This window comes from Somniosus microcephalus, chromosome 11 (assembly GCF_052327205.1).
Source record: "Somniosus microcephalus isolate GS21.2 chromosome 11, FLI_Smic_1.0, whole genome shotgun sequence".
Classification (NCBI taxonomy): Eukaryota; Metazoa; Chordata; class Chondrichthyes; order Squaliformes; family Somniosidae; genus Somniosus; species Somniosus microcephalus.
The window spans coordinates 205562861-205573947 of record NC_140997.1 but is presented as its reverse complement, the minus strand read 5'-3'; the positions used below and the strand labels follow the sequence as shown (position 1 = coordinate 205573947).

Sequence of the window (11087 nt, the reverse complement as noted above, 5' to 3'; positions counted from 1 at the left end):
ATATTTAACGTTATTCACCAAGAGTCGCTTATTGAATATCCTGTCGGCTGTCGTACAAGCATCATAATTCTGGATAACTGTTGCTGAACACATCTTAGAAATGTAATAACCGTTGCTAGACACCCTGACACAAACACTTCTGTACAGCTTTTGTCATATTAATGGTAAACAACTCAAACTGATTTCATAAATCTGCTTTTAAGTTAACGGGCTACCAAAATATTGTACATTTGCCAATGAAATAAAATATTAGCATGACCTTTTCCTTCTCTTTGGTTTACAATCCTCCTATAACATTGATATCACCCCAGATTGTAAAGCCTCCATATTATAAAACTGTGTTGGATGCTGCAAACAAACACCTTTTTCAAGGGCAACATTTTCACACAGGAAAGGTCTGTGTTTTCTCACTTGCAGTAATTGTTATAATCTGCGAGGGCTCAAAGCAATTCTATGCCTCTAATACAAATGTTAGAGGATTGCAGTGTTTAGTTTCATTCAAAAAATACAGAAAATGAGACCTCTTCTGTGGTTCTCTACACTTCTGCAATTCTACTTCATGATGTTAATTGTATGTCGTTTGCAGAAAATATATTGGTAGAAATTATAGGATGGAACACACAGACAGTCAGGAGTCAAACAACTAGCAATCTATCGACATCACCAGTTTAAAAAAAATCTACAACATGCAGATCTGATTATAAAACATAAGATTGATAGGAGCACGGATACTACATATCATGACATCATATTTTGCCATTTAATCTCACTCCCTGTGTTAAATCACCATTTTTCTATGGAGACAAAAATGAACGTGAAATTCCAAAAGCAAATTACTTGTTAGTTTCATAGTTACTTATAAAAACATTCACAAGTCTGTAACACAGTACCCTGTACTGTAACTGATTAATTGTGTAGTATGCTTGAAAGAATAATTCTTAAAGAACAGAACAAAAATATGCTATTTGATCATATATTTAATTGATTAATAATCTAATTACTGATTACTGTTACATAAGGACATTGCAGAGAAAACATTTTATTAACAAATGTTACCTTTGTGGTGAAATATCATTATTTTCAATTTCATTGTGTCTATGAATAACCGTAGGAATGAAATTCAAATAGCTTGCACACTCAGAGGCTGCTGCTGAGTGCATTTGTTAGTAACTGTGATATAAATAAAGCACATTGTAAAACATCTGCTTGCCTAGTGATCATTTGCAATACGGAGAGAATGTATATCTTCATTCTTCATTACTCCCTTGCAGCTAAAAGGCAGGGCTGAAAAGTCAGAAAGAAATACAGGAAGTGAAAAGCCACATTGACAATGTAGGCAGTGTCCCACCTTTCATCTGCATATTTATAGGGGGCATTCACTGGCTGCCATGTGACAACTCCATGCCGCCTATAACATTCAAGAGCACATCACTTGAAGCAATCTAGACTGTAACAGAAGAGGCAGTTTGCATTTGACTGCTAATCAGCCAGTGGCTGTGTCTGAGCGGCGCTTCAGTCAAGGAAGACAGAGGAAGGCACGGCAGAAAGAGCAAGGCACCGAATGTGACTACAATCTTACAGCAGCTGTGGCAGGGAGACGTCAGCATATGTGCAGCTCTGACTCTCCAGCTGAGCACTCTTTAGAGACAGAGATACAAAGCTATCGCACAGGAGCTTGCTCATTACACAGCATTGCCGGGCTTCTGAAAACTCCCCTCTCCACCTAACTGCTTGGCACCCAGCCCTTCTATCTTTGTTCCTGTTTGGTCTTCAAGGTTCCACCGTCGGATTCAGCACAAATGATGAACTTTCTGCGCCGAAGGCTTTCTGACAGCAGTTTTATTGCTAATTTGCCAAATGGATACATGACTGACCTGCAGCGGCCAGATCCCCCTCAGCCCCCTCCGCCAGTTTCCCCCACCCCCGAAAGGAGGCAGTCGAGCCAGTCCACCGGAAGCAGCTTCTTCAGCTCCATTTCAAATGCTGTCAAGCAAACTACGGCAGCTGCTGCGGCCGGAATAGCGGAGCAAACATCCACTGGTGTTGCCAAGAAAGCCAAGATTCTCCTCATTATTGATGAACCTCACACCGACTGGTAGGTACTCCTGTGTCTGCTCACACAGACAGCACAACAGGACTGTTGTTGCCATTATGCGATCAATCACTGTTCCCTACTAAGCAATAGGGTAAAATCACTCAGTAATATTATATTTTGGGAGAAATCGCTTCAAAATTCAGGGACACTGAAAAATACACGTGTGTATTTAAAATTCCGACACTAGGATTAATAAATGCTCTGTTCTGCCTTTAGACACTTGAAGACAATGTAGTTTTATGTTCTCGGTAAATGTATGCATTCCCTTTTATTTGAACACCATCGGGAATGGAGGAGATTGTGGTGAATTAGTTCTCAGTGACAAGCAGCTTGTACTCACTGCTTCCCTTCTTTATATTAATTGCCATGGAGGGATACTCAAGGGGCGGGGGGATATACCCAAAGTGCTGTTGTAACTCTCCTGAGTCTTTCTTACAACCGTCCACACTGCACTGCAGAACAACTAGCCTGTGTTTTCCATATCTTGAGCCACGTTTCCTCAACAGCCACGGACTTGTGTAAACTAGGTAATGCGCAGCAGTCACAATACGAAAAAAACCACTTTTTTAATTTTTGTGAGGATGTTAAATTTGTTTTCGCTATAACATACTCCTAGATAACTCCTACATCGATGCACAGCCGCTTCTAGTTAACATAATTTGGCCCATCTATGGTGGTGCAAATAACAACACTTCATAGCTGGTAATGGTATTTCACCCCAAGGCCAAGATTTCCTTCTTCAGTATACATGAGTCTTCTCAAGAAAGATCAATGTGTAAAAAATATATATATATTTCTTACAAATGGTGTCTGGGCTGAAACAGAATTACTGATATTTCAGCGGCAAGAAAGCTACCTGTTTACTTTCGAAAACAAAAATATTTTAAAACAACATTTATGGTTAACCTACATCTTCTGAAATTGTGACATTAAGTAAACATCACAATTATCCCTTTTATCACATAATATCCAGTCATGATTGCTTGACAGTAGCATTGTGAGTGTTTTTTATTAAAGGAGATTGAACCACCTGTGGTGTAGCTGTTCTTTTCACTATGTTAGTCAGTTTTCACTCCTATTAATTATCCGGAATGTTTCTGTGCTGCTGTCCACCTCTCCGGGCAGAGGTCTTTGTGCCCCTTTACAGTATTTGAGTCAGTTGTGTTGCCATGACATCTCTTGCCGTGCTGTGAATTATGGGTAAGTTGCACCTGCACAGATGCTGTATCGCACCCACCCTTCCATGACATCATTTCCAAATAATTGAATTGATGTTCGAGGCAAACTGATAAGCCCTCAGCCTTGTTACTTAAATGCAATTTGTGGCAGGAAAAGGGTGTCATGGCAACCCGAGTGCTCAAGTAAATGAACAATTTGTTCTGGAGCGCTGTCATTGTATGTATTCTTACAACAAGCAATTAATGTAGTACAATTTGTCAGTCAATCATAAAATTAGTAGAGATGGTTCGTAGACACTTTTGTCAGGGCAACTATTTTTAGAGACGATTGGCTTTCGAAAGGTTCTGTTCAGCCATATAATATTTTTATTACAGCATTGCAATATTAATTTTCAAAAAGCCTATTCTATGCTAAAAAATAAATGGCTGCACTACGCTGAGCATAAAACATTAAAGAACCTGGCCATGTTCCTTTTAGACAGATATTGATTGAATTTGAACCTGCTTTAAGAATTTTTATCAGGTTACAGAACTTTCAGAAAATCTTAGTATCAGACACTTTGGGAACCTATGGTATTTTTTGTTTGCTTTTCCTATTGCCTAAAAAATCAATATACTGTTGCTACTGCTTGTGTTCCAGAGGGTATTAATCTGTACACAATGCTTTCATTCTATATATTTATTCTACATGTTTATGTTTATTGTTGTTCAAGCATCAAATTAAAGAGAATATAACAGGGAACATATCAGATTCCTCGCAGCGCTAATTTACAATCCATCAGAGATCAATTTATTAGGGTTCATAATAAAGTATTTGATATTCATTTCTTTCACAATAGAGCATAGTTAATACCTCATCATTATAACAAAGTACTTTATGTGTATGATTACAACTCATGAATATGCTGCAAGAATGCTATCATGGTTCTCAAATGGTTGCAGATCATAGTAAACATAATTTATATCACATTCCTGCTCACTGCAGCATTACAGGGTAGAATAAATGCATTTGGACTCAGGAATACTGACTTCTTTAATTGCACAACAGAAGAAGTTGTTCTGCTGAGAGCCAATTATGCAAGATTATCAGCAATTTATAAAAATTCATCTGAACTTAAAAGAGCAAAATTAACTTAAACTAACATTTAACAAGATAAATGAAAGAGGGTGAATTATAAATCAATATTAGTTAAATGGCTATTTTTGAGTGATCAGGTGTGTCCACAATCCACAGTCTACTTTTGGTCCCCAAATTATAATTTACTGAATAACCTGTTACAGTGTTGTCCTTGGATTCCCTTTTGCTTCTCCCAGATTGCTCAGTGGAATTGCCTTATTAGGAAATTAATGAATGTTGCAGCAGTTTTCTTATGACATTACAAAGTAGCACAATAGTTGAAACTTAGCTTCTGTACCTTCATCATTTGCAATCTCGAAGTCATGAAGTCTCCTTCACTTGTGAAGTAAAATATATATATTTTTATTCATTCTTGGGATACGGGCGTCGCTGGCAAGGTCGGCATTTATTACCCATCTCTGGTTGCCCTTGAGAAGATGGTGGTGGGCCTTCTTCTTGACCCGCTCTAGTCCGTGTGGTGAAGGTACTCCCACAATGCAGTTAGGTAGGGAGTTCCAGGATGTTGACCCAGCGACGATGAAGGAGCGGCAATATATTTCCAAGTTGGGATGGTGTGTGATTTGGAGGGGAACTTGGAGATAATGGTGTCCCCATTCAGCTGCTGCCCCCTTGTCGCGGGTTTGGGAGGTACTGCCAAAGAAGCCTTGGCGACTTGTTGCTGTGCATCTTGCAGATTATACACACTGCAACCACGGTACTCCAGTGGAGGAGGGAGTGGATGTTTAATTTGGTGGATGGGGCTGATCAAGCAGACCGCTTCGTCCTGGATGGTGTTGAGCTTGTTGAGTGTTGTTACAGCTGTACCAATCCAGGCAAGTGAGGAATATTCCATCACACTCCTCACTTGTACCTTGTAGGTGTCAGAGAGGCTTTGGGGAGTCGGGAGCTGAGCCACTCGCCACAGAATATCCAGCCTCTGGTCAGCTCGTTTAGCCATGGTATTTATGTGGCTAGTCGAGTTGAGTTTCTGGTCAATGATGACCCCCAGGCTGTTGAAGGTGGAGGATTTAGTGATGGTGATGCCATTGAATGTCATGGGGAGGTGGTTAGGCTCTTTTTTGTTTAGAGATGGTCACTGCCTGGCACTTGTATGGTGCACGTGTTACTTGCCACTTATCAGCCCAAGCCTGCATATTGTCTTGCTGCATGCGACCATGGACTGCTTCATTACCTGAGGAATTGTGAATGCAGCCAAACACTGTGTAATCATCACCAAACAGCCCCTCTTCTGACCATATGATGGAGGGAAGGTCATTGATGAAGCAGCTGGAGATAGTTGGGCTCAGGACACTGCCCTGAGGAACTCCTGCAGTGATGTCCTGGGGCTGAGATGATTGGCCTCCAACAACCACAATCATCTTCCTTTCTGACAAATATGACTCCAGCCACTGGAGAGTTTTCCTCCTGATCCCCATTAACTTCAGTTTCACCAGGGCTCCTTAGTGCCACACTCAGACGAATGCTGCCTTGATGTCGAGTGGTCCTGGCGGAACCCAAACTGAGCATCGGTTAAATGCTTCCTTGATGTCAAGGGCAGTCACTCTTACCTCACCCCTGGAATTCAGCTCTTTTGTCCATGTTTGGACCAACTCTGTAATGAAGTCTGGATCCGAGTGATCCTGGAGGAACCCAAACTGATCATCGGTGAGCTGGTTATTGGTGAGTAAATGCCACTTGACAGCACTGTTGACAACTTTTTCCATCGGTTTACTGATGATTGAGAGTAGGTTGATGCTGCAGTAATTGGCCGGATTGGATTTGTCCTACTTTTTGTGCTCACCGATGCTCAGTTTGGGTTCTGCCAGGACCACTCGGCTCCAGATCTTATTACAGCCTTGATCTAAACATGGACAAAAGAGCTAAATTCCAGAGGTGAGGTGAGTGTGATTACCCTTGACATCAAAGCAGCATTTAACTGAGTGTGGCATCAAGGAGCCCGAGTAAAATTGAAGTCAGTGGGAATCGGGGAGAAACCTCGCCACTGGCTGAAGTCATACCTAGCACAAAAGAAGATGGTTGTGGTTGTTGGAGCCCAATCATTTTAGCCCTAGGACATTGCTGCAAGAGTTCCTCAGGGCAGTGTCCTGGACCCAACCATCTTCAGCTGCTTCATCAATGACCTTCCCTCCATCATAAGGTCAGAAGTGGGGATGTTCGCTGATGATTGCACAGTGTTCAGTTCCATTCGCAACTCCTCAGATAATGAAGCAGTCCATACCCACATGTAACAAGATCTGGAAGAAATTCAGGCTTGGGCTGGTAAGTGGCAAGTAACATTGGCGCCAAACAAGTGCCAGGCAATGACCATCTCCAACAAGAGAGAATCTAACCACTGCCCCTTGACATTCAACGGAATTACCATCGCTGAATCCCCCACCATTAACATTCTGGGAGTCACCATTGATCAGAAACTTAACTGAACCAGCCACATAAATACTGTGGCAACAAGAACAGGTCAAAAGCTGGGTATTCTGTGGTGAATCTCTTACCTCCTGACTCGCCAAGGCCTTAGAAACATAGAAACATAGAAGATAGGAGCAGGAGTAGGCCATTCGGCCCCTCGAGCCTGCTCCGCCATTCAATGAGATCATGGCTGACCATCCAAATTCAGTACCCTGTCCCTGCCTTCTCCCCATATCCCTTGATCCCTTTAGCCTTAAGAAATATATCTAACTCCTTCTTGAATATATTTAATGAATTGGCCTCCACTGCCTTCTGTGGTAGAGAATTCCACAGGTTCACCACTCTCTGGGTGAAGAAATTCCCCCTCACCTCTGTGCCTTTTCACCATCTACAAGGCACAAGTCAGGAGTGTGATGGAATACTCTCCACTTGCCGGGATGAGTGCAGCTCCAATAACACTCAAGAAGCTCGACACCATCCAGGACAAAGCAGCCCACTTGATTGGCACCTCATCTACCACCTTAAGGATTCACTCCCTCCACCATCAGTGCACCATGGCTGCAGTGTGTACCATCTACAAGATGCACTGCAGCAACTCGCCAAGGCTTCTTTGACAGCACCTCCCAAACCCACGACCTCTACCACCTAGAAGGACCAGGGCAGCAGGTGCATAGGAACACCACCACCTGCAAGTTCCCCTCCAAGTGATAGACCATCCTGATTTGGAAATATATTGCTGTTCCTTCATAGGCATTGGGTTAAAATCCTGGAACTCCCTCCCTAACAGCACTGTTGGTGTACCTGCACCACATGGACTGCAGTGGTTCAAGAAGGTGGCTCACCACCACCTTCTCAAGGGCAATTAGGGATGGGCAATAAATGCTGGCCTTGTCAGCGATGCCCACATCCCACGAATGAATAAAAAAAAGGACATACCTGGATAATTTTCCACTTTGTCGGGTAGATGCCAATGTTGTAGCTGTACTGGAATAGCTTGGCTAGAGGCACGGCTAGTTCTGGAGCACAGGTCTTCAGCACTGCAGCTGAGTGTTGTCCAGTGTACTCAGCCATTTCTTGATATCATGTGGCGTGAATTAGCTGGAGACTGGCATCTGTAATGGTGGGGACCTCAGGAGGAGGCTGAGAAGGATCATCCATTTGGCACTTATGGCTGAAGATGTTTGAGAAAGCTTCCGCCTTGTCTTTTGCCCTCACGTGCTGGGCTCTGCTAACATTGATGATGGGGATGTTCATGGAGCCGCCTCCTCCTGTTAGTTGCTTAATTGTCCACCACCAAGATGTGGCAGGACTGCAGAGCTTTGACCTGATCCGTTGGTTGTGAGATCACTTAGCTCTATCTATAACATACTGCTTCTGCTGTGTAGCATGCATCTTGGCCTGTGTTGTATCTTCAATGGGTTGGTACCACATTTTTAGGTATGCCTGGTATGGTCTTCTGCACTCCTTATTGAATCTGGCTTGGCTATATGTTTTGATGGTAATGGAGATGTGACGGATATGCTGGGCCATGAGGGTACAGATTGTAAAATAACAACAGAAAATGCTGGAAATACTCAGCAGGCCAGGCAGCATCCGTGGAGAGAGAAACAGAGTTAACGTTTCAGGTCCGGGACCCTTCATCAGAACTGGAAAAAGCTGGAGATGTAACAGATATTAAGCAGGTGCAGAGACGGGGGGTGGGGGGGCGGGGCGGGATTTAGGAGGGGAGGAAGGAATTGAAAGAACATCCTGTACTTTTGTAAGAGGCAGGAAAGTTAAAATGTTGCAAATGGGAATGGCAAAATTCATACAGCATGAAAAATGGGGGCAGGGATAATTATCTGAAATTGTTGAACTCGATGTTGAGTCCAGAAGGCTGTAAAGTGCCTAATCGAAAGATGAGGTGCTGTTCCTCGAGCTTACGCTGAGCTTCATTGGAACAATGTAATAGGCTGAGGACAGAGAGATCAGAGCGGAAGTGAAGCAGTGAATTAAAGTGACAGGCGACCGGAAGCTCAGGGTCACCCTTACGGACTGAACGGAGGTGTTCCGCAAAGCAGTCACCAAATCTGCATTTGGTCTCCCCAATGTAGAGGAGACCGCATCGTGAGCAGCGAATACAGTATATTAAATTGCAAGAAGTACAAGTAAATCGCTGCTTCACCTGGAAGGGGTGTTTGGGGCCATGGACAGTGGGAAGGGAGAAGGTAAAAGGGCATGTGTTGCATCTCCTGCGCTTGCACGGGAAGGTGCCAGGTGAAGGAGAAGGGCTGTTGGAGGTGATTGAGGAGTGGACCAGGGTGTCGCGGAGGGAGCAGTCCCTTTGGAATGCTGAAAGGGGAGGTGAGGGGAAGATGTGTTTGGTGGTGGGATCACATTGGAGGTGGCGGAAATGGCAGAGGATGATCCGTTGAATGTGGAGGCTGGTGGGGTGAAAGGTGAGGACAAGGGGAACCCTATCGTGGTTCTGGGAGGGAGGGGAAGGGGTGAGAGCAGAAGTGCGGGAAATGGAACGGACACGGTCAAGGGCCGTGTCAACCACAGTAGAGGGGAATCCTCGGTTGAGGAAAAAGGAAGACATGTCGGAAGCACTGGTATGGAAGGTGGCATCGTCAGAACAGACGCGGCGGAGACGGAGAAACTGGGAGAATGGAATAGAGTCCTTACAGGAAGCGGGGTGGGAGGAAGTGTAGCCCAGGTAGCTGTGGGAGTCGGTGGGCTTGTAGTGGATGTTTGTTGAAAGCCGATCGCCAGAAATGGAGACGGAGAAGTCAAGGAAGGGAAGGGAAGATGGACCATGTGAAAGTGAGGGAAGGGTGGAAATTGGAAGTAAAGTGAATGAACTTATCTAGTTCAGGGCGAGAGCAGGAAACGGGTACAGATTGTGGTGGAATACAATTCTGCTGCTTCTGATGGCCCACAGAACCTCATAGATGCCAAATTTTGAGCTGCTAGACTGTTCTTAATCTGTCCCATGTAGCATGGTGGTAGTGCCACACAATCCGTTGGCGTGTGTCCCCCAGTGTGAAAGCGGGACCTGGTCTCCACAAGGACTGTGCGGTGGTCACTCCTACCAGTGCCATTATGGACAGACAGGTCTGCAACAGGTAGATTTATGAGGACGGGGTGAAGTAGGTTATTCCCTCCTGTGATTCCCTCACCGCCTACCACAAACCCAGTCTGGCAGCTATGTACTTCAGGACTCGGCCAGATCGGTCAGTGGTGGTACTACCTGGCCACTCTTTGTGATGGACATTGAAGTCCTCCACCCAGGGTATATTCTGTGTCCTTGCTACCCTCAGTGCTTCCTCCAAGTGGTGTTCAACATGGTAGAGTACTGATTCATCAGCTGAAGGAGGGCAGTAGGTGGTAATCAGCGAGAGATTTCCTTGCTAATGTTTGACCTAATGCCATGAGACTTTGCGGAGTCTGGAGTCAATGTTGAGGACTTTGCAGGGCCACTCCCACTCAGCTGTATAGTACCGTGCCCCACCTCTGGTGGGTCTGTCCTGTCGATGGGTCAGAAGATACTCAGGGATGGTGATGGAGGTGTCTGGGATGTTGGCTGATAGGTATGATTTTGTGAGTATGACTATGTCAGGCTGTTGCTTGACTAACCTATGGGACAGCTCTTCCAACTTTGGCACCAGTCCCCAGATGAGTAGTGAGGAGGACTTTGCAGGGTTGACTTAGCTGGGTGTGCCTTCATTGTGCCCTAATTCGATGCCTATTTATCATGCTGTTCTCTATTGTTCATGTTCCCTACATTCAAAACATGGATACCTTTAGGGTAGGATTTTGTCTGACAATTATAATTGAGACATGGAATAACCCATCAGCTAAGAAATTGGCGCTTGCAATGTATTACAATTATCCAGATTTAGCAAAAAAAGTAGCATTCTGCCACTCCACTGTGTCTAACTCTTAAAGAATTCTTGCACCTTAATAAACCACTAACAAACTTTTAAATTCAGATTCTTTTTCTAATTCTGAAATTATGCATTACATGTACATTGGTTTTCTGGCACCGTCCTAGGAACAGTAGGTCATTCAGCCCCTTGAGCCTGTTCCGCCATTCAATTAGATCATGGCTGATCTGCACCTCAACTGCATTTGCTCAAAATCCCTTGGTAACCTAACCTAACAAAAATCTATCAATCTCAGTCCTGAAAATTTCAGCTGACCCAGCATCCACATCCTTTTAAGGGAGCAAGTTTCAAATTTCCACTATGGTTTGTGTAAATAAATGCTTCCTGTTTTCACTCCTAAATGA

At 44.0% G+C, this 11087-nt stretch overlaps 1 protein-coding gene across 1 annotated transcript in view; it reads left to right on the top strand.

Annotated features, from left to right (window-relative positions):
* Window positions 1-1376: 1376 nt before the first annotated feature.
* The window catches only part of syn2b (synapsin IIb), a 666583-nt gene continuing 656872 nt past the window's right edge, over window positions 1377-11087 (top strand). Inside the window, exon 1 of the mRNA XM_086001759.1 lies at window positions 1377-2095. Within this exon, the coding sequence (XP_085857885.1) occupies window positions 1800-2095 (296 nt within the window). The 5' untranslated portion in view covers window positions 1377-1799. The remainder of the gene's footprint in view (window positions 2096-11087) is intronic.